Source organism: Aethalodelphis obliquidens, unplaced genomic scaffold (genome assembly GCF_003676395.1).
Source record: "Aethalodelphis obliquidens isolate GAN/ISIS:26980383/991018 unplaced genomic scaffold, ASM367639v1 scaffold1, whole genome shotgun sequence".
Lineage (NCBI taxonomy): Eukaryota > Metazoa > Chordata > Mammalia > Artiodactyla > Delphinidae > Aethalodelphis > Aethalodelphis obliquidens.
The window spans coordinates 1,786,409-1,808,553 of record NW_020837945.1 but is presented as its reverse complement, the minus strand read 5'-3'; the positions used below and the strand labels follow the sequence as shown (position 1 = coordinate 1,808,553).

Sequence of the window (22,145 nt, the reverse complement as noted above, 5' to 3'; positions counted from 1 at the left end):
CGGGAAGCCGGGCAGGCAGCGATTGGCAATGGGACTCGTCTGGCCTCCCTTGGCTGGCCTTCCCTCAGGTCTGGTCACCGTGCTTGACCAACTTTGCCGCAGGGTGTGACTAACAGACCCAGACGGCCGCGATCCGCCCTCTCAATAAACGCGCCCCTTGTTAGACTGAACAGGTTTAGAAACTTGAACAAAAAGGCCGGCGCTGCCGGTCGAGCCCCAGTTCCGCCGCCCAGGTGCCGGGTGCACGTCGGCCCCGCCCCGGCGTGGACAGCGGTGACATCACACAGCGCGGGGAGGAGCGCAGGGCGCGGGGCGGGGCCAGCGACAGCGGCGGCGCGCGGCGGGAGAGCGAGTGCGGCCGAGTCGGCGCCACCATGGCCACCGTGGATCTGGAGAAGCTGCGGATGTCCGGGGCCGGCAAGGCCATCGGCGTGCTGACCAGCGGCGGCGATGCGCAAGGTGGGCGCGGGCACGCGGGGGCCGGTCGCCGGCGGGCGGGGGTGCTGCTGTCCCCGGGTCGCTGGGGCGCTCCCGCTCCCTCGGCGGCACCTGGGGCACGCGGTCAGCAGGTCCTCCTCCCGGCCTGCGCCTCCCGCCTCCTCCTCCCCGTCCCAGCCCCAGTCCCCTTCCCGGTCCGCGTCCTGGACCCGCCCCCGCGCGCCGGGGGCCCGCGTACGTGCCGCCCATCACGGCCTCTGCGTCCGGCCCGCCGGGGGTGTGTCCGCGCTGCCGGCCGTGGCCGGACAGGGTGCTCTCGCCGGCCGCCGCTCCTGCCGACCCCAGGCCCTCCCCGCACCCCTTCCCGGTGGCGCGTCTCAGAAGCACCATTTCCTGGAGGCCAAGCTGAGCGGAGGCCAGTGAAGGATGGGCAGGTCCCCGCAGGCCCACAGAGCCCCGGCTCTAACCAGGTCGTTATGAAACACGACTCGGGGGCACCGTGCTTCCCCCAAACCACTGCCTCCAGGGCGGCTCTGGGGCATTTTCTTTAGTGCAGAGCTGTTCCCACCCCCCTTGTACAGGGGAGGCCAAAGGTGGTGGCCTTCCTGCTGACCTGCCCAGGGTCCTGCAGCTGGAACCTGGCAGAGCTAGATGAGTGCCCCTCCTGGGGTCTGTCCTGGTGCCCTGGACTTGTCCTGACTGCTGCTCTCCTCAGCGCCTCTGGCCTGGGATGGCCAGTGCCGCACCTGTCGGGCTTGGCCGCATGGCCACGCCACACACCTTGAACCTCAGGAGACACCTTAATTAGCCCAGGAAGCAGGCCTGGAAGGAGCCTAGCCGGCACTCTCAGGCTGCACAGGCGGGCCTGATCTGCCTCCTTCCAGAGCAGAAAGTCCAGACGCAGAATTGCTCTCCCTGCCTCAGGCCCCCGACTCCCCGCTCCCCGCTCAGAAGCAGGGAAGAGCTAGAAGGAGCTTTCACAGGAGCAAGCCCAGGAAGGCAGAGACATCAGCCACTGTCTGCGTCCCGGCCTGTGCGGGTTTGGGCTGAGCCCTCCGGACCTGGTCTGGCGGGCGGACAGTGTGCTCCGCTGCACGTCCGCAGCCCCGCGTGGCCAGAGCGCTTGCCTGTTGCTGGGCAGCGGCGTCTCCCTCTTAGGGCATGGCCAGTGGGCCGGGGCCAGGTGGGAGGAGAGTGGTCTTGGGGAAGCATTGCCCTGTGAGATTGGACCACGGGAAGGGCCTGGTATGTGGGGGACAGACACTTCCTGAGAGGCTGGGCCCGCCTCTTTAGAGAGGCCCTTCCTCTGCGAGGCCCCAGCTCCCCGGCTCGAGCAGGCACAGGGGTCTCCACCCAGGCTCCTGTCTGTACCATGGAGACAACAGCACTGGAGGGAGGGCTGGGAAAGATAAATGCACGTTGACGCAGGGCAGCCGAGCCGGTGGGTGGCACAGACTAAACAGGACGAGGGATCAGTGGGGCAGCTGAAGGGCCAGGGAGGAAGAGGCTGCCGGCCTGGGCCGGCGGGCCAGTGGAGGGCAAAGCCTGTATGACCTGTAGGTCTCCCCTTGGCCAGCCCGGCCCTGATGCCCCACGTGGAACGAGCAGTGCTTCCTGGACACCCAGGAGTGTGGCCGTCAGCGCACGGCCGGCTGGGCCGGCCACCTCACCTCGCGCTGTGTCCTCGCTTCCCTAGACCCCTGGCTGTAACGTGGTTTTCTGATCGGGGCTGCGAGAGAGGAGGGCTCTGCAAGCTTCCCCAGTTTAGGGCTCGGGCTGATGCCTGGGGGAAGATGCCAGGGCCAGCTGGCTCTCTGGGGGGCAGGGAGCCTTTCTGTATTGTAAGTTCTGAAGGCCAGCCTGTGGGTGTCCGCGCCGGGCCTGCACCCTCTCGCCGGCACTGCTCCGGGGAGCTGGCTCCAGGCGATGGGTTCTCGGTTTGCCCTCAGGGGCCCCCGCTGCCTTCCAAATAGAGGCCGACCTCTAGGGACCTGATGGTGCCGGGCGGGCCCTCCCCGCGGGCACCCCCGGGTGGGCACGGGGCTGACAGCCGCCGTGGAGAATGGGCACCCACGCCGACCTGCACTTGCCTCCCCGAGGCTCAGGTCTGCATTTGTTGGAGTGAGTGGAAACCAGCCAGCCTCGCGGCAGTGGGCGGCGGGGAGCGGGCAGACCCTGTCCCTGTGGGGCCGGCCTCGACCAGCTCTCTGACTTGACCCGAGCACATCCCTCGGGCCTCAGTTTCCCCTTCTGTAAACAAGACAAGCCACCTGGCGGGTTCCTTCCAGCCAGCCTGAAAGTCGCGTCCTCTGCCCTTCCCGTTGGCGGGGAGTAGGTGTCCGTGCGTTGAGGGAAGGTGGTCGTTACGGATGTTACTTTGTGCAAAAGTGACTAGAAGACTATAACACAGCCCCGCCGCCCACTGGTTCCACGCCTCGGTCTCGCCCCTGGGGCGGACCCCACCCTGTCCCTCAGTAACGCGCAGGACCTGCCTTTTCTGGGTGGATCCGTGTGGACGTGGATGTCCTGTATTTGCGGGTGAGGACCGCCCCCATCTCGTTATGTCCCAGCCTGGCTCCAAGTCTTCACATCGACTGATGCTAAGTGTGGATCTGCGGGGCCCCGTGTCCTGCCAGGATCACCTCTTTCTTGTCCATTTTGTTTTCCCGGAAGCTAACTGTGAAGAGAAGTCACCTTATGAACAAAGGCATCCGCCTTCGGACATCAGTTTGGCGGTGGTGTCGGTTTCCTCCAGCAGGAAGTCATCTGTTGCAGTGTCCCTGGCCCATCGGAGGCTGGAGGGTGGAGTGGAGGGTCCAGGGCTGCTCCTTCAGCGGGAGATGCAGCTGCTCTCCTCCCTGCTCCTCTGGCCCCGTGGGGCTTGTGGCTGCCACCCTGGGTTTATTTTGAGAAAGAAAAGCAGATTAAAGGGCAATAAAAAAGGCCCTTTCAGGAAGGCAGCTTACAGTGAGGTTTACAGGGAAACCCACGCCCTCAGGCCTCCGTATCCATGGTAGCTGGCACAATTCCATTCTAAGATTGAAGAGTTTTCCTGTGATATGGTCATTTGTTCTTTTCTACAAGACTGAGCACACTACCCTAAGCCTGGGGCCCTTTGCAGTCCCTGGGTCTCCAGCCACTGCCCCCACCCCTCCCACCGCCCCATCCGGAACTGCTGGCCTCCCTCCAATTGCCAGGGGGTGGGGCTTGGACTTGAGCCTGCAGTGAGCCCACAGTGGCCTCACCCCGGCGAGGGCAGCCAGGGAGGCAGATACCTGAGGGTGGAAAGCCTGGGCTGCCCAAGGCCCCAGAGGCGGCCGAATGCTTCTGCAGGACCAGGGCCTGCTGGGGGCCGGGGGGGCAGCTTTGCAGCTGTCTCATGTCCCTCCGTGCCCCTGCCCTGCCCCCCGCCAGCGAGGGCAGGCAGGGCAGGGAGCTTGCAGCTCGAGGCCCCTGACCTCGGGCAGCAGGACTGTCAGCCCTTCGGATCCGGTTCCTGGGGCAGCCGGGCTGTCTGGGGGTGGGGGTGGGGTACACTCTCTGGGCTCCTACCTCTAACTGCAGTCACTGAAACCCCACTTCCATTCGTTTTGGGGCCGTGAGACTTTTATGATTTCTTTAGAAATGGGGTTCTTTCGCTAAAGGCAGGTGTGTCAGCTGTGAGTGTGGCCAGCTCAGGGCCCTTCTGGCCTCTGTGCTCTGCCAGCCGTGACATCTGGGCACCTCGGCCCCGGGAGTCCCTGGCTCTGGACGTCAGAGAGCAGGAGCCTCGGCTGCTGGCTGGGGACAGGGCAGCTTGCCGAGCCCAAGGAGGGTCCAGGGTACATCCTGGCACTGCCCTCACCTGCCGGGGTTCCAGCAGCTCCCCTGCCTTCCCTCTGGGACCTCGGTTTCTCATCTGCAAAATGGGGGCAGTGACAGTGGGCTGATTTCCTGGGAGCCCGGTGCCGTGAGCCTGCACTGGGGTAGGCTCTGCCCGCTGGGCTCTTCCTGAGGTGCCCATATGCTATATAGCCCTCCACGGTCCTCTGGGAGCTACGGGCTCCCCCTGGGCCCGCCTTCCAGGCTGGAGACGGGGTGAGACTAGTGTAAGTACGGTAAAGGTCGAGAGTCTTTACGTCAGGGTCACCCTGTGGACCACACAAGCTACGAGGGACCCTGGGGGTGACGGCACTCCCGCAGGACACCCAAGCTGATGGGCACTGCCCGTCCACCAGCTCAGAGCACCCGGGGGTGGGCCAGGGCTCCTGGGGCCTCGGCCACCCTTGGCTGGGGCCCCGCCGCCTCCAGGGAAAGGCTTTCACAGCTTAGGGACAGACCACGGGATGTATATGTGCTCCGGGCCAGGACCACCAGGAGGAAGCCGGGGGAGCAGGGGCGGTCCTGGGCCAGACCACGTGCAGGTCATGTCCGCGATCCAGCCTCCAGACCCAGGGTCAGAGGCTGGAGCCCAGGGCAGGTGACTGGCCAACTGTCTTCCGCTCTGAGTGCATGGGGGCCGCCCTGCCTGCCCCTTTGTATCAAACCACTGACATCTTTTGTGACGGCAAGAAGGTTTGGGGCAAATCGCTTACAGCCACTGATTCCAGGCTCCTGCCCCCGCAACCCTTTGCCCCTCGCCCGTCCCTGGGCCCCAGCCAGGTGGCAGTCAGTGTGGAGGCTGGGCCCGCCCCAGGTGCCCGCACAGGGCCCCTGACCTGGCACTGTCCAGGCCCGCAGCAGCTGCAGCCCCGGGCGGAGCCGCGTCCCACCCACAGGCAGGGCAGGGCCACGGTGTGGGCCACTGCTGGTGCTCGAGTCTCTCGTGGGGCTGCCCATGGGGTCTTCTTCACGTTGTGCCTTGTGAGCCCGTGTGCGAGACCCCGGGGACGCAGCGGGACGGCCCCCCGTGGAGGGACCTCAGGGACACCTTTCCCTTCTCTGGGTCTCAGTCTCAGAACTGACCACGAGGGAAGGGGACTGAGGTTCCTCTGGGCTCTTCTGAGCATTTCCTGCCCCCTCGTCCTGCCCCATGAGTGTCCGTCTTTCCAGGAAGCCTATACTGTAAGGTAGCTGCTGTAGACGGGGGCTGGGGGTCCCAGGGCTGGGGGACAGGGAGGAGAGGTGACCCGCTGAGCCTGGTGGCCCCGGCGTATGTTTGCAGCTGGGGAGCAGGGGCGCCGGCCCGCTCAGCTGCACTGGGGCCGTGCGACCCCCAGGAGCCTGAACTTGGCCCTAGGGGGTGCTGTCCTCCTCTCCTGTCTCGCGGAGCCCACCCTGCAGGCCAAGGGGCAGGGGGCTCATGGCCCCAGGGCCACAGGCACCGACCTCAGGGTGCTCCCCAAGCTGCCCCCCGGGGTGGTGGCCCAAGAGTAGCAGCGGCTGCAGGCGCATTTGGGAGGCGGCTGCCCCTGCGTCCCACCTGCCCCGTTTTGCATCTTGGGGCCATGTGCCCGACCTGCTGCGATTCCCCCAGGGCCCTGGGGGCCGGGGAGGGGGGCTGTGCTGGGCAGCAGAGGCCGCAGGTGAGCGTGGTGGCGGGGATGCGGCCGGAAGCGATGTCGCACGTCTGCAGGTGCCTGTGCTCCGGGCTCAGGAGGAGTCGGGCCCTGGCGGGGACCTTCCCGGTTTAACTCTGGGGCGGCTTATTTCCAAGTGCGAAGCCGATACAATGCGGGGGGGCTCACCCCGTGCTGGACTCGGAGTCCTGGCTCGGCGCCCCCCGAGATGTGGGAGGGACGGTCCAAGGCGCCCACGCTCCGCGTCTCCACTGACGGGCGTCTCCCGGCCCCCTTCGCAGGCATGAATGCTGCCGTCCGAGCCGTGACGCGCATGGGCATTTACGTGGGAGCCAAAGTCTTCCTCATCTACGAGGTAAGGTGCGGGCAGGGCGGTCGTCGCCCCACGCTCTGGCAGGGAGCAGTGCGGGGAGAGGGGTGAGGAAGGCGGATGGGGCAGGGCTGCCAGGCTCTGGGGTGTGGATGGGGAGTCCGCCCTCAGCCTGGGTGCTCACGGGTGGGCGCGTCCCCTGAGAGAGAGGAGGGTGTGAAGCTGCTGTTCTCCTCAGAGGCCGGGACCTCAGCCCCACCCGTCCTCCGACGCCCAGCCCTCCTGTACCCTCATCACCTAACCCGAGCTCGAGCTACCCTCGTGACAGCAGAAAACGGGCTCCTTGCGCAAAGCAGCAGAGAATCATGGTGCCACTTCGCTCCGGCTAAAGCTGGTGCGCCCTTCGCCTTAGCCCCCGTTCCTGTCCCCCCAGGTCACACGCGCACACACACACACTCTCTCTCTCTCACACACACACACACGCGCACACGCACACACACTCTCTCTCTCACACACACGCACACACACTCTCTCACACACACACACGCACACACACTCTCTCTCACACACACACACACACACACACACACACACACACACACACACACACGTCCTAGAGTTCTCTCCCACTGTGTTACTTTGTTTTCACTCTTTGCTAAAGTGTAGCACATCCCAACCTGCTCTGCTCTCCCCAGAGCTTCCCTCCTCCCACCTTGGGTGTGTCCACGTCCCGTCCCTTCACTCTGGTCCAGGTCCGGCCCTTCCTCCCCAGCCTTGTCTGTATGGGGCTGTTGAGTGAACAGATGGGCGGGCAGTTCTGCAGACCCCTCCCTCCTGCAGAGTCCAGACCCTCAGGCCAGGCTGGGACGACCAGGACCCTGCAGAGCCTTAGGTCATGTTTCAGGAGCACATCTCAGAGTCTCAGGACCTGTGGCCTCAGGAGCTGGGCAGGTGGAACCCATGCCCTGATAGTGGTCTAGAACCTTCTGAAGGACAGGGTGAGATTCTTCAGGGAGTCGCCTAGTTTTGTGAACAAGTGGTCTCCAATCAGGGCGGGGTGGGTCCAGGGTGCGGCTCCTGGAGGTTGTACACATGTGACAGGGGCATCCCTTCACCTCCCTGACCCTTGGTTTCTTCTATGAAGTGGGGATGTTAGGGCGAAAAGCTAATGCAACGCTGAGAGTTAAGGCACTTTTCACGGCCCCTGGCGCCGAGAAGGGCTCAGTGAACGGGGCTACCTTATTCACGTGACAGCCCAAACTGCACCTGCGGGCTCAGAGCTGCCACAAGGATGGCTGCTGGAAGTGCCCTGGGCCTGCGGCCAGTTCTGAGGCTGCCTGGGTGCCCAGCCAGGTGGGAGTGGAGAAGGCAGAGGAGTCGGGAGGGGAGAGGGGAGAGGTGACACAAAGTGGCTGGAGGTGTGCAAAGACATTCCAGAAGGTTCCCAGGCCAGGAAAGGAGGACTGTGTCTGTGAGACTTTGACTCCAGCCGGGAGCACCGTGGGGCTGGGGTCTTGCGGACTCAGGGTGGCCTCTTTTGTCACTTGCTCTGGACAGCGGCTGTGGGTTTTCAGGTTACTTTCCTGCTTCTCTGTGGGGAGGGGGTGGGCGCGGGGGGGGGTGTCCTAGTGGCCAAATTCCTGACCGGACAGAGAGGGGGCGAGGGGGGGCCAGGCCTGGCCTGAGCTGGGGAGGGTAGCTTGGCGATCCCTTAGACGGGGGTCTCGTCCTGAGGCCCTTCTCCCAGCTGCTTCCCCCTCTATTCCCAGGGGTGGGAGCATTTGCCCCGCCCGCCCCCAGGCCCCGCTGCCCAGGACCCTGCAGGCCCCGGCTGATCTAATGCCAAGTGTGGGAACGGAGGAGGCGGGTCGCAGAGCCGAACCCAGGCAGGGGCGGTGGCTCGTGCTGCTTCGTTGGAGGTGCTGGGAGGGCTGCATGGAGGAGGTGGCCCCGCTCACTGCAGCTCGGTGGCGCCTCGTCTTCTCACCATTTGTGAAAGCACGTGTCCTCTCTGCAGACTCTATAAAGAGCTCCTGCTAATAAGAAGGGGTTGGCCACACGAGAACAGAAACAGGCAAGACGCTGGAATGGTCGCCCTCGCAGAGGCTGTCCAGGTGGCCTGTGGCTTACGTCATACCCGAAACAGCATGTGTCGTCAGGGAAACGCAGGGGAGAAGCCCTGCGGGGACCACATACAGCCTCCGGGATGGGAGACGCCCTGCAGGGACCACATCCAGCCTCCGGGATGGAGACCAGCAAGGGCCGGCGCGGGGGTGGGGCGCTCTGAGGCCCTGGCCGCGTTGCTGATGGACGGGGTGGCCACAGGTGCCTCTGGGCACTGTGGCAGCGCTGTCGGTGGCTGCTTGCACACCCGGTGACCCGGGAGTCCTTTCCCGGGAGATACGGAGCGTTATTTCCAATAGCCCCAAACCGGATCCCTCCAGAGTCCATCAGCGGTGGACAGGTCACAGACTGTGGGAGTGCGCAGGGGACTCCCGCACGGCAGCGAGCGCAGACACAGTCGCACGTGACCTCGTGGGGCCTCGCAGATGCCCGGCCGCGCGAAGGGGGGACGCAGATGGGACGCTGTGCTGTCATTTCCGCATCTAATCGGCACCCTTGGGAGGCAGGGCAGCGGGTGTCTCTGGCAGGGAGGGTCCTGGAAGGCAGAGGGGCTGCCGGGCGCTGGGCTGGATCTGGTTCTGACCCGGGCGCGGTGACCCAGCTGCGGCTCGTGGGCATACGTCCAGGGCTGCCTGCGACAGGAGCGCTGCCGGGCAAGTCGTGCTCTGTCTGTAACGCGCTCCCTGCAGGCCCCACAGATCGTGCCTGGGAGGCGTCTGGGCACCCCGGCCTCTCCCCTGACACCCCTGACCCCAGCAGACCCTGGCTTCGTCCCCCAAGGCCCTGGGGGTGGAGGGGCCTCTGTGCTCAGGACCCCTGGGCCCACTTCCTGCCAGATGGGCTTTTGGCCGAGGTTCCACGTGTCCTGCTGCTGTGGGCGCCCGTCTCACGCCTGTCCCCTCACTTTCAGGGCTACGAGGGCCTCGTGGAAGGGGGCGAGAACATCAGGCCAGCCAACTGGCTCAGCGTCTCCAACATCATCCAGCTGGTGAGGCCCGCGGCCCTTCCCGCCATGAGCACGCGTGTGCACCGGGGACATGCACACGGGCACGTGGAGGGACGCACGGAGGGATGTGCAGGTGCACACACCACACGCACAGACACACAGGGACACACAGAGGACACAGAGACACACAGAGACACACACATAGAGACACACAGGCACACAGAGGGACACAGAGGGATACACAGGTGCACACACCAGACACACACAGAGACGCACACACAGGCACGCAGCCGTACACGCCATCCCGCAGGGGCTTGGCTCCCGGCTGACTGTCGTCCGACCGCCTTGGGGACGCGGGAGTGGGAGGTCGTGGGGGTGCGATGGCCCCGGAATGTCTCAGCTTCCAGCTGCGGGCTCTGGGAGGGGAGGACACCCTGGAAGAGGCATGCTTGGCCTCAGCGGCCTCTCTGCGCCTCCCCCGCCTTCCCCTTCGTCATCCTACTTACTGAGGGCGGGGCGCTGAGCGCCTCGCTGGGGCCAGGGGTTCCTGGGAGCGGGGATCTTTGAACCAGGTCTCTGTAGGGAGACCCGAGTCCTCCCACAGAGCAGGGCCCGCTGTGGGGCACCTGTCACCTGTGTATCCTAGACCCTTAGCTGATACCTGCTTATTTAAGAGGCCTGTCGTCGTCACACGCTATGTATGGGTCAGCGGAGCAGTGGGCGGCGGGCCTGGACCCTGGGTCATCCAGGCACAGCCAACCCTGCCATGCCACCCACCCCTCCTGCCCAGGGTGGACGTCCCCAAGGGACTGCGCGCTCCAGGCGCTCGTGGGAGCGGCCCGTTTGCTGAGCCCTCAACGGTCCAGTGGGGCACAGACAACCCTGTTCTTCATCAGAGCCCCCCACCCCGTGTCCTTCTGCTCTGGTGCGGTGCTCCCTGACCCCGTCATGGGTGGGGCTGCAGCCTGGGTGCCTCGTCCTCCACCCCAGGGGTCCAGGGAGGGCGGCCATCACGCCTCAGGCCTGGACCCAGCCGTTGCTCTGCTCTGAGCCTGTGTCTGAGGACGGCTGTGGCCTCTGTCCTGAGAGACCGCCCGGGGAAGGAGCCTTGGGCCAAGTGTTAGCTGGGGTGTGAAGCTGCATGAAAGGTGGGCAGGTGAGGATGCGGGCTGGTGTTGAGACGGGTGGGGAGCGTAGAGCATGGGGGCAGCGGGGAGGGGCGCAGGGGAGGCTGGGCTGGGCCAGGGCCAGCTCTGATGTGCGTTTTCCGTGAAGCCCGGGGCCCAGCCCGGTGCTCTCGGTGGTCTGGGGAGCAGCACATTGTCCCCACCAGCTGGCCGAGCGCAGGGGCCGGCAGTGCTGCCTGTGGGCAGGGCCTGGGGAGCCTGGGCTGAGGCTGAGCCGGTGGCAGGGGAGGGGGGGCACGCGGACGACGGCATAAGCTGCCCAGGCACGTCCCTGCGTTGGTGCCCGGCCGTGTGGGCCAGAGTGTGTGCATGTGTGCGTGTGTGCACGCCTTACAGACCTCAGAGCCTGCTCATCCCTTACCTGTCGAGCTCCCCGAGCCTGACGGTGGACAGTCTCCTCCTTGCACACGTGAGGAGAAAGTCCAGGGGGTTGGGGCAGGGGGAGGCGGACACCTGCCCAGGCTTCCGAGGAGCCCCTGGACTTGGCCCTCCGTTCCTTGGGGTCTCCCAGGCCGCCCCTGCCCAGTACCCGGGTCCCCCTGGCGTGCCCCGTTGGCCCAGGTTGCCCCTCCTCCGTGCAGGGCGGCACCGTCATCGGCAGCGCCCGCTGCAAGGCCTTCACCACGCGGGAGGGGCGCCGGGCGGCCGCCTACAACCTGGTCCAGCGTGGCATCACCAACCTGTGCGTCATCGGTGGGGACGGCAGCCTCACGGGCGCCAACATCTTCCGCAGCGAGTGGGGCAGCCTGCTGGAGGAGCTGGTGAGCGAAGGTGGGTCGGCGGCGGAGCAGCTGGGGCCGGGAACAGGCAGGACCAGAGGAAGCGAGCTGCTGCTTGGCTGCTGGCCGGGGGTGGGGGCCTGGCCTGAGACCAGGCGGACCCTCGGTGGCTCCAGGAGCCACGGGCCCGGGTTTGGCCGGTAGTGAGGCCTGTGGGGACCCAACGTCAGGGACCCCCAGGCAGTGCTGTCCTCCCGGTGCTGGATGGCAGTTCCCAGGCTGACTCGCCTGCGCTGTGAGTGATTCATTCCCCAACGTGGCTTACGGCCTTGTCACAGGTTGCAGAAGTGTGATAGTTAAAATTTGGTAACGTAAGACACAGAGTCCTGGGGGGTCACCAGTCGGAAAGTGACCTGCTGGAGCTTCGTTGGTTCTGTGCTGCTCGTGGGGGACCTGGAAGTGAGGGGTGCACTCTCCAGGGCTCCCCTGGACGTCTCCCAGAGGGTGACAAGTCCGTAATCAGCGGTTCGGCCACGGCCGCCCGGCCCCAGGACCCCTGCTGCGGGCCCTGGGGACCTGACCAGGCCGCACTGCCGGGTGGGCTGGGGGAGGGGGTGGGGATCGGGCTCCGGGCCCCGTGTTGTGGCCAAGGGGGCCGGGTGGGGCTGCTGCGGCTGCAGCTGGGCTGGCCTCCTCCTTCTCAGGCAAGATCTCACAGAGCACGGCTCAGACCTACTCGCACCTGAGCATCGCCGGGCTGGTGGGTTCCATTGACAACGACTTCTGCGGCACCGACATGACCATCGGCACAGACTCGGCCCTGCACCGCATCATGGAGGTCATCGACGCCATCACCACCACCGCCCAGAGGTGAGTGAGGCCTGTGGCCCCCCGCCCAGCCAGGCCACCAGGCAAGAAAGCTTGGGATCCCGTCTCCCGACGAGGGCTGAGGCTGCCCTTCTGCAGGGTCAATGGCTTGTCAGCGTAATTCCACCCCTAGGAGCCTGTACTGGCTGCCCCCAGCCCCCGTGTCGGGGGAGACTTACAGCGGGGTGAGCAGAGGAGCTTGGGGGTCTGGTCCCCACCCTGCCCTAGGTGGGCAGGGGCTCTGACAGGTCTCCGGCCCTGGGGCAATGGTGCACCCCACAGGGGGTCCTCAGGCTGCTGGCTGGTGACGGCCAGGCCCCAGCAGGGTGAATGGCCTTCAGCCTCAGGAGCAAAGATCGGTGAAAACCAGCGTGAAGCTGGCCGTGAGCCCGAGACAGAGGTGGCCCTTTGCCCAGGGCCTTGGCCGCCCTGGGAATGACAAGGCTGTCTGTTGCTCCCACATCCTCTGTCTCTCCTGGGCACGCCCTTGGCGGAGCTGGGGCCATGGGTGGTGTGGTACGAGAGGCCAGGCTTCGTGGCTCAGCTCCGCTCAGGGGGACTTTGCACTGATGCCATCTGCCCTTTCCACGTCCACAGCCACCAGAGGACCTTCGTGCTGGAGGTGATGGGGCGGCACTGCGGGTAAGAGGGCTGCCCGGGTCAGCCGGGGGGCCCGGGGCTTCGGGGCAGTGGGAGCAGGGTGCAGCGCCTCCAGGGCTCCTGGCACGTGGCAGGTGCTCACTTGACACTGTGGGTGTGAGAGCCGGGGTGTGGGGAGTCCTGACTGTGGGGCTGGGTGCCGCTCAGAGCTGTACCTCCCCTGTGACCCAGGGACCGGGGCCGTGGTGTCGGGTCGGGGCCCACCTACTGCAGCCCCTCCCCCTCCTGCCCCTCCAGATACCTGGCCCTGGTGTCCGCCCTGGCCTCGGGGGCCGACTGGCTGTTCATCCCTGAGGCGCCACCCGAGGACGGCTGGGAGAACTTCATGTGTGAGCGGCTGGGTGAGGTGAGGGCCAGGGGGTCTTCTCCCAGGGTCCCTGCCGTGAGCTGCGTGGCCCGTGTCCCCCACGAGAGTGTCCCTGGGGTCACGTGGCCAGCTTTGGCCGATTCACTTCCCTCTGGTTCAGCAAGCATCTGCACATATCCCCCCGGGGGCGCCAACGCCCATGGACACCCGGGGGCTGCCCCGGAGCGCAGAGGGGCCTGAGGGGCACACTCACCACTGCCCCAGGCTGGGCTCTGCGTGGTCAGTGCTGACATGGGCGAGGGGTGGGAGCAGGGACATGGTCAAGCTGGCTCCCTCAGGCCCCGACCGCTGAGCCTGGGCAAGGGGAGGTGGCTTTGTGAAGATGGGTGGACGGGAACCTGGGGCAGTGAATGCAGCAGAAGAGGCTGTGGAGGCAGGAGCAGATGGGGGTCTGAGGCCTCATCCAGGAGAGATGAGCAGGGGTGCCTGAGACGGGGGGCCTGGAACGCGGCTCTCCAGGCCCTTCAAGGTGGAGCTGGGGGGCTCTGGCACAGAACAGGCAGATACTCTGCCCCGGGCATCCCCGAGGTCCCCAGCTAGGATAGGCTGGCCCCTCGGCTAGGCCAGTGGTGGACTGGAGGGCTGTGACGGGGGGAGAGGTGCCTTCAGATCAGGGGTCGGGGGCACTCGAGGGCTGCGGTCTGGATTCAAGGCAGGGGAGCCCCCGAGACTGTGCACCCCAGTTCACACTCGGGCCCAGTCTGGGGCCCTAACGGGCTGTCTACCCCCCAAAGTCCTCTGCATCCTGGCCCAAGGGCAGGGCGAGTGTGGAGGCTGCCCGGGGCCGGGCCTTTTGTTTGCTCTGTTGTCCTGGGAGGTCAGTGCCAGGCCCTGTTTCCTGAGGGAGAGGCAGCGGCTCGGGGCTGGCTCTGGAGCGTCCGTGTCCCCATGTGACCGAGGTGGTGGCATCACTCCCGTCCGCTGCCGGAGGCTGCTCTCCCCACCTCCCACTCGCACCCCAGGGTTTTGTACCCCTGCCCAGGGCCGTGGGAGGGGCCGAGGGCCATGACTGGCTTCTGGAACCTTCCCCAGTGAAGACAAGGGTAAGGCCGAGCTGAGCCTGGCAGCGAAGCTGGCCAGAGGTCTCTGTCCTCTCCTTGGGGGAAGTCCTTGCACCCCAGGGTGGCCTTGTGGCCTCGCCTGGGTAGAGGGGGCCTCTGGTGGTGACGGTCTCTGGCTGACCTCGGCCTTGGCCTACTCGCTGAGAACTTGGGGCTGGGTCTTCCTGGAAGTGGCCTGGACTCAGGCCTGGCCTCACATTCTGGTTCTTTGCTGCTGTGTGTAAGGCCCTCGCCCCACCCCGCCCCGGGGTTCCCTGAGCTTCAGTTTCCCCACCTGTTACGTGCAGGTGTCACCCTCTGCCCTGCCCACCTCCTGGGCTGCAGCGAGTGAGGCTGAGGGAGGTGTGGGCTCTTCTGGCTGTCTCCCTTCACTGCACCGGCCCGCCTGCTCCAGGCAGCCCTCTGCTCCTTGCTCCCCCGCCGCTCTGTACCCGGGTCTTGCAGGAGCTGCTGTGACCCTATCTTTCTCTCTAAGTCTCTCCGGGTGCTGTGGGGCAAACTTCTGAGGTTGGTGGATCAGAGTGAACCCCACAAACATTTGTTGAGGAAATACATAAACAAAAAGTACTTTCAAATCCCCAAAGAGCTTTGCCTTTGCGACAGTTAAGTGACGCTCATTCGTCCATCACCAGCTGATGGAGGGAATCTTCCCGCAGTCCGGGGAGGGGGAGGAGGAGTCCTCCAGTCGCCCAGTCTCTACCCCCAGGAGGGGCAGCGGGGTCCTGGTTCACCCGCCTCAGTCCACCCACCGCCCATGTGAGCCCCGCGGCGTGGACCCCGGGGAGGGCTTGCCGGTCGCGGCCGTGTCTGGGGCGGGGACTGGGGCTGGCGGCTGAGCCCTGCCGCGTCTCTGACCCAGACTCGGAGCCGGGGGTCCCGACTGAACATAATCATCATCGCCGAGGGCGCCATCGACCGCAACGGGAAGCCCATCTCGTCCCGCTACGTGAAGGACGTGAGTGGGCGGGGCCCTGGGTCACGTGGGGTGGGCGGGGCCTCGGGGAGGGGGCTCCCCTTTATCTCCAGTCCCCGAGTGCTCTTGCTGGGGCCCCACCCCCAGCTTCTGGAGGGAGCTTTCTTGTCCCTAACGATTGCCAGATGTGGGGTGGGTGCAGCCGGGACCCCTGAGAAGCCCCAGCCCCTCTGAAGCTGAGGTGTGGCTCCCGCCTGCTGGGAACCCCCAACCCCCTGTCCAGCCCCCCATTGACAGGGGAGCCCACTGCCTATCCAGTGCCAGATTCATAACAGAACAACTTTGGGGGGAATCCTTCGTCCCTGTGAGCGGCACCCACCTGCCGGGTTCTGCCCAGGGCCCTGGGCCCCCATCCCCCAGTGGGTCACAGCCCCTGGGAGCCTCCATGCTCCTCACTTTGGCCGCCCACCCTGTCCTTGAGTCCCAGCCAGGTGCTGCCAGGAGCTGGCCTCTCCGCCGACCCTGTGCGCTCTGCTTCCTGCCACAGTTCCTGGCGAGGCCTGACCCACAGGGGCTGGAGACCATGATGAGCTCCTGCAGCCGGCACGTGTGGGAGCACACGCCCACACACTCACATGGAGACACACACCCACACACACAGGAGCACATGTGCACACGCTCAGGCTGTAGGCGTGAACCCTGGGCTGGCTCTGTGGGGCCCCTGGGGAGCTGACACCCTGAAATCCCTGAGGCAGGGTGGGAGGGGGAGGGGAGAGGTCTGGGGGCCACGGGGTGGTGGGACAGGGGGGTAGAGCGACAAACTCAGGAACCCCCTCTCTGTCCCCACGAGCAGCTAGTGGTCCAGAGGCTGGGCTTTGACACACGTGTGACCGTGCTGGGCCACGTGCAGAGGGGAGGGACCCCCTCGGCGTTCGACCGCATCCTGGTAGGTGGGGCATCACCCTGGTGCACGGGTGGCGTGGTGGGTGTGCATGCGTGGGTGTGCGTGAGCATTTCTTCACTGCTGCTGGTGCTTGTGGGTGAGACCACGGCCTGGCAGCCTAGGCCACACCCCCCTGGCGACGGCTTTGGCAGGACCTTGGGAAAGGAGGGCCGGGTGAGCGGCAGGTCGACGTCTGGTTGTTCTGAGTCTGGCCCAGGGCCTGGGTGCCCAGCTCCGGGGCCTGGGTGCCGAATCCTGATTACCGCTGGTCCCACCCCATCCTCTGCAGGGTGGGAGTCATGCTGCAGCCCCACAGGGCCAGGGCCCAGGGCCAGGGAGGCCCCGAGGTGGTGAAGCGCCCGCCTGTGAGGCGCTGGTCGCCGGGACTGGGGGCTGGAGACTGCAGGGCTGGCCGGAGCTGTGCCTGGGCCACCGTGCTGGGTGAGGCCGGGTGGCCAGCGTGGGCCTGGGGGAGCCGCTGGACCGAACCTCTCCCAGGAGGCCTCAGTGCGTCCCCATCCCACACAGAGCAGTGGGGACACTGGCCTCAGAGGGGGTCTGGCCCCAGGGGTGCACTCGGGACGGAGGGTCAAGCACTGGCCCTCCACCAGGCCTGGCGCACAGAAGGGGCTGTCGAGTGCCAGCATGGGCCCGGGTCTCACCTGGTGGCAGGAGAATGGGCTCACCTGCTGCTTTTGCAGATGGTGGAGACACCGGAGGCCTGGGTCGGCAGCAAAGGGGCTCCAGAGGCACAGCTTACCGCTGGTCCCCGAGCCCAGGCCCTGCAGGGCGACACCTGCACACAGTGGGTTACAGGAGAGTGGCTGTCACACGGTTCCCGAGGGACACAGGAGCATTCTCCAGGGCTGCTCCCGACACCCACCTGGCCAGTGTGGGAGGCCAGGGGCGCGGTCTGGGGGCGCCAGTGTCTCGCCGAGCTGAGCCGCGGGCCTTGGTCTCTGGCGCGCCTGTCTGTTCCCGTTGGCCGTGGCAGGACCCCTGTTTGTGATTTGTCTCCATGGAGGGCGGTCCTTACCTGACCAGTTGTAGCTGGTCCAGCCCACCAGCCCATGCCCAAGTTTGCACACACACCGGGACAGCTGTGACAAAGGAGCCCCAAGCGAGAAACCTCGTCATAGTGGAGAGAACTCTGGAAACCCCAGTCCAGCCCTGGCCCTGCCACTGCAACCCCGGGGTGCAGGGGCCACGCCCTCCTAGCAGGGCCGGCTGAGACCCGGTGAAATGGTGCCGGGGGGCTGCTGTGAAACGTGGTCATGCTAAGTCACAGTTTCTAGAATGAACAGCATCGCTTACTCCAGAAGCTTCTAGTGTGTGCGTGCGCGTGCGTGTGCGTGTCCGTGTGCGTGTGGCTCTGAGAGCCAAGGGCGTGTGCGTGGCGTGGGGCCGGCTCCGTGCCGGCTGCGCCTGCCTGAGCCCCGCCCGCCCCTCTCTCTGCTCAGAGCAGCAAGATGGGCATGGAGGCGGTGATGGCCCTGCTGGAGGCCACGCCCGACACGCCGGCCTGCGTGGTCAGTCTCTCTGGGAACCAGTCCGTGCGGCTGCCCCTCATGGAGTGCGTGCAGATGGTGAGTACCCGCCGGCCCGGGCGCTGGCACGGGGGCTTCCCAGGGAGGTGCCTGGGGCTCTCGTGCCCCCTCCCCGCCACAGCCCCGGCGCTGCCTGTCCTTCCAGGCCCCTCAGGGCCCAGCCAGCAGGCCGGCTGCAAGCCCCCCGCCCCGTCCCCCTGGGCGCCCGGCTGCTGCTCCGCGCGTGTTACACGGAGCGAGCGGCAGGTGCATCGCGCCTTCTGTTGTGGCCCCCCTTCCGAGTGTGTTGCTGCGTCCCCCAGCGGGCCTCAGGGTATCCGAGGCCTGCAGTCCTCCAGGTGGGGGAGGGAGGTGTGAGCACATCCCCAAGGTGCCCCCAAGGTAAGACAAGCCCGAGACAGGTGTGGGAGCTGCAGGGAGCTGGGGAGCCCGTGGGGGGCCTGTGGGGGTAGCTGGGGGGAGCCCAGGACACTTAGCTTCCCAGAGCCAGTGGGACAGACTGGCTTTGCAAACTGGGCAGGGTGGGGCCCTGGGGCTAGGATGGGAGGGGGAGGGGGAGTGGGTGGCCAGAGCCCCCCGGGATGTCTCATGTGGTTGGAGCAGGGACCACGGGAGCGGGGAGTGGGGAGCAGAGAGAGGCTGGCTGTGGGGACACTGGGGCACGGGGCTCGGTAGGTTTGGGGGGCCCTGCAGCTGGGGGCAGAGCAGGGCCTGCCCAGGGGAGGTGGGCTGGCGCGGGAGAGGGGCCTCCCTGGCGCTCCTCCTGGAAGATCCTCCTGCGGCGACCTCCCCTGGGCCCCGCGATCGGGCAGGCTGGTCGCCAGTGGGTGGTGGGTCTGGGGGCCAGAGCAGCCTCACCCTTCGTTCCTAGACCCCAGCTGCCCCCCACCCCCTTCCCAGGGCTGAGGGGGAGCGAGGCCCAGGTGCCCCTTCCAGGGAGGGGAGGACCTGGCAGGCCAGGTGGGGTCCCCTTGCCCCTCAGCCCTCTCGATTCCGACAGCTGCCCGGCGGGTCTGGGTCAGGCCCCCGCGTTGGGCTCAGACGCATGTGCCAGGCCTCCGCCTCCAGCCTGTGCGTCTTGTTTTCTTTAAGACCAAGGAGGTGCAGAAGGCCATGGATGAGAAGAGGTTTGAAGAGGCCATCCAGCTCCGAGGCAGGTGAGGGCCTGGAGGGCCTGGTGTTGGGCAGCTGTCTGCTCAGTGGGGCCACAGCAGACTCCGAGTGGCTCGCACACGGCCACCCCCCGACACGGGGACGTGCCCACTTGCAGAGGTGGCGCTCTGAGACCTTCCTCCTGGGGCGTGCATCGTGTAGGAGGGACAGGGCCCGACAGCGTCCGAGAAGTAGGCAGGCTGTGTGCATGCGCCCCGCGGGGCTGGCGGGGCCTGCAGGGCGCTGGGGGGATGGAGGGACACAGCACACGGAGGGTACCTGGGAAGGGGGAGGGGGGAACTACAGAAGGCAGCAGCGAGGCAGGCCCGGGGTGGCCAGGTCAACTGGCCCTGCAGGTCTGCTTCCTGTGGTTCCCGTGGCCACGCTTCCTGCCCCACTGCGGAGCTGCCGAGACCACACAGGCTGAAAGCGGGCGCTCGCTTTGCGGAGGGGGCTGTTGGGATCGCATGTCCATGGGGGCCTCTGCCGCCCGGCGACGGCGCCCAGCCAGGGTCCGTGGCGACAAGAGTGGGGAGGTGGGCCGCACCCGTGTCCAGCTCCTCTGAGGCTGTGCTGCCGGCGCCGTGCTGTGCTGAGCTGTCCCGCTTTCTTTCCAGGAGCTTTGAGAACAACTGGAACATTTACAAGCTGCTTGCGCACCAGAAGATCTCCAAGGAGAAGGTGAGGGGCGAGCCGCGGAGCCCACACCTGGCTGCGCCCTCGGCCTCCTCCCGCCTGCCCTGCCACCCCGCCAGGGAGCGGGGAGCTGGCGCCTCTGAGCCAGGACCCGCCCTCCCGTCTGGGGTCTGAGCTGTGAGCTGAGAGGACCAGACCTGGCCTCTGCTTGACCAGCAGGTCCCAGACAGGCCTGGGGATTACGCTGGCCTGTTGCTTATCAAACAGCTGGAGGAATTTAAGTCAGGAGAGGAAGTTTAACTCAGGAGACGAGGGATACAGTGTTATGACACATTCCAAAATAGGTAAAACCCTCAGGAAATGGACTCTCTTCAAAATAAAGATGACAGCAGGCTTCGTTTCTGAAACCACAAGGGCAAGGAAAGGGTCCCACCGAGACAGTCTTGGACGGTGGGGTCCTGGCCCCCATTCATCCCGGGAGCTGGTCAGGGCTGGGCATCGGCTTCTGGCAAGGCAGGGTGGTCCCCATATCCCCTTCCAGAACCGCCTGGGGCATGACCACCTCGGGCACGTCAGGCTGGTATTACCAGGACCCACTAGAGCCAGGCTGCCCAGCAGAGCCGGTGGCCACACGCGGCTGCGGAGTGCTGGCAACATGGCTGTCCTAGTGAGGGGTCCCTGCATGCCACGCGGGCGCAGGTTCTGGGCAGCAGCGAGGGAAACGGCTGTGGAAGCGCCCGGTAGCAAAATGTCTTACATTGATTCCGGGTTGAGGTGATGACGTGTTGGTTCTATCAGGTTCCAGTAACCCTAGGATTGAAAGAGCATCGCCTGCTTCTTTGCACTTTCTTACCGTGGCTGCGGTGGCCCCCTTCCCTCCACGCACCCGTGTTGCTCGCCAGGGACTTTCTGGGGTGCTGCTGCCCTGAGCCCTGAGCGTGGGGTGGTTGCCCAGGGCCTCCAGGCAGGCGCTGACTCTGGCCTGAGCCACTGCTGCCCCGTGAGCCGCGCTTGGCCGACAGCGGCCCGAGTCCCGCTCCTACCTTTGGCCGAGGACTTTGCGGTGGCGAGCGGGGCCTGCACCGCGGGTCATGTGGTCTCGGGCACAGCCTTGCGGTGTCAGGAGGACAGGCCTTTGTCGTGCCCAGGGGGAGTCCCATCTCTGGGCCGTGTCCAGGCTGCCACGGGGACTGGGGGGAGGACAGGACTTTGTCGTGCCCGGGGGAGTCCCATCTCTGGGCCGTGTCCAGGCTGCCACGGGGACTGGGGCCTCTTCTCCGGAAGCGGCTCTCTGCTGACTTCTGTCCGGGTCGGCGGTCCCCCGCCCCGCGCTGGGGCTCATGCTCTTGTCTCCCCACCTTCTCTGAAGACCAGCTTCTCCCTGGCCGTCCTGAACGTGGGGGCCCCAGCGGCTGGCATGAACGCGGCCGTGCGCTCGGCGGTGCGTACCGGCATCTCCCAGGGCCACACGGTGTACGTCGTGCACGACGGCTTTGAAGGCCTGGCCAAGGGGCAGGTAGGTGAGGCCGTGCCTGAGGCCGGGTGGGGGGCGGGGCCTGCGGGGGTGGGCCCGTGTGTCTTTGGTCAGTTTAGGACGTGTCCCCGGCTTGCTTACGAGCAAACAAGGACCAAGGGGCTCGCCATGTGGGTATAAGGGCCAGGCCAGGTCCTCTCCTTGGGGTGGAGGGGGAGCACCTGGGTCCACTTTAGCCCGGCCCAGGCCCCGAGACCCCGCTCTGACCTGTGGTAGGACGGTCAGTGCCAGGCACGGCCTCTGTCCCCCCTCCCCCGAGGACGTGCGCTCCCCGAGGACAGGTCCATCACCTGAGGAGGGGTGGGCCAGCACCCCTGGCCTGCCCCCCCTGAAGCCGCGCCTCGCCCTGCAGGTGCAAGAAGTGGGCTGGCATGACGTGGCTGGCTGGCTGGGGCGCGGTGGCTCCATGCTGGGGACCAAGAGGTGAGCACCTGGCTGCCGAGGGCAGCAGGGGGGTGGGATGCAGGCGAAACCAGCCCCGTGGCCCCGGGCTAGGTCTCCTCTGGCTGGTGGCCTGTCCAGAGTGGGACACAGACCCTCCTGCCTGGGGCTTCCTGGCCAAGAGCTCACTTGAAGTCACCTGTGTAGAGGAAGGCTGCTCGGGCGGCTCCGCACCTACAGAAGGGACCTCCTCGGGCAGGAAGTGAGGCTCACAGCCAGGCTGTCGGGAGGGCAGTGGCCAGTGCCCAGCAAGGGCGTTGAATAGGCGCCAGGCCGCTGGTGGGCCCTGCCGCCCCCGGGTGCCTCACCTTTGCGTCCACCTCTAATTGGGAATCCCACCGCCACGCCCCAGGCCTGCCTTCTCCCGAGGTCAGGCACGGTGCAGACGTGGGTCCTTCCAGCCTGGCGTTCTGTACAGATGCAGCACGTCCATCTCATTTATCTCCCACTGCAGGACACTGCCCAAGGGCTACATGGAGAAAATTGTGGAAAACGTCCGCATTCACAACATCCACGCCCTGCTGGTCATCGGGGGCTTCGAGGTGAGGGGGCAGCTGCCGGGGAGCAAGCGGGGGTGGAGGAGGCCCCAGGGTGTGGGCCGCCGAGGTGGCCCTTCCGGAAGCCCCATGTGCAGGAGGTTACCTTGAGCCAGCTGGACTGATGGGGCCACCAGGGTGAGTGTGGCAGGGCTGGTGAGGAGGGGGAGGGGGGCGGGAGGGGGAGGGGGGGGGGGGGGGGCGCCGGGGGGCTGAGGCCGGGTGGGGGGGGGGGGGGGGGGGGGGGGGGGGGGGGGGCGGGGGGG

General features: G+C 66.4%; 1 protein-coding gene across 2 annotated transcripts in view; it reads left to right on the top strand.

Moving 5' to 3' along the window:
• Positions 1-309: 309 nt before the first annotated feature.
• The window catches only part of PFKL (phosphofructokinase, liver type), a 27,084-nt gene continuing 5,248 nt past the window's right edge, over positions 310-22,145 (top strand). The window contains exons 1-15 of one of the 2 annotated variants that reach the window (XM_027080316.1): positions 310-459; positions 6,218-6,291; positions 9,281-9,358; positions 11,085-11,274; positions 11,927-12,092; positions 12,687-12,731; positions 12,987-13,095; positions 15,037-15,132; positions 15,944-16,036; positions 17,494-17,619; positions 18,673-18,737; positions 19,350-19,413; positions 20,738-20,884; positions 21,255-21,325; positions 21,798-21,885. In XM_027080316.1, coding sequence (XP_026936117.1) covers positions 375-459; positions 6,218-6,291; positions 9,281-9,358; positions 11,085-11,274; positions 11,927-12,092; positions 12,687-12,731; positions 12,987-13,095; positions 15,037-15,132; positions 15,944-16,036; positions 17,494-17,619; positions 18,673-18,737; positions 19,350-19,413; positions 20,738-20,884; positions 21,255-21,325; positions 21,798-21,885 — 1,497 coding nt within the window. In that variant the 5' untranslated portion in view covers positions 310-374. The remainder of the gene's footprint in view (positions 460-6,217; positions 6,292-9,280; positions 9,359-11,084; positions 11,275-11,926; positions 12,093-12,686; positions 12,732-12,986; positions 13,096-15,036; positions 15,133-15,943; positions 16,037-17,493; positions 17,620-18,672; positions 18,738-19,349; positions 19,414-20,737; positions 20,885-21,254; positions 21,326-21,797; positions 21,886-22,145) is intronic. The other variant, XM_027080384.1, reaches the window with a different exon arrangement.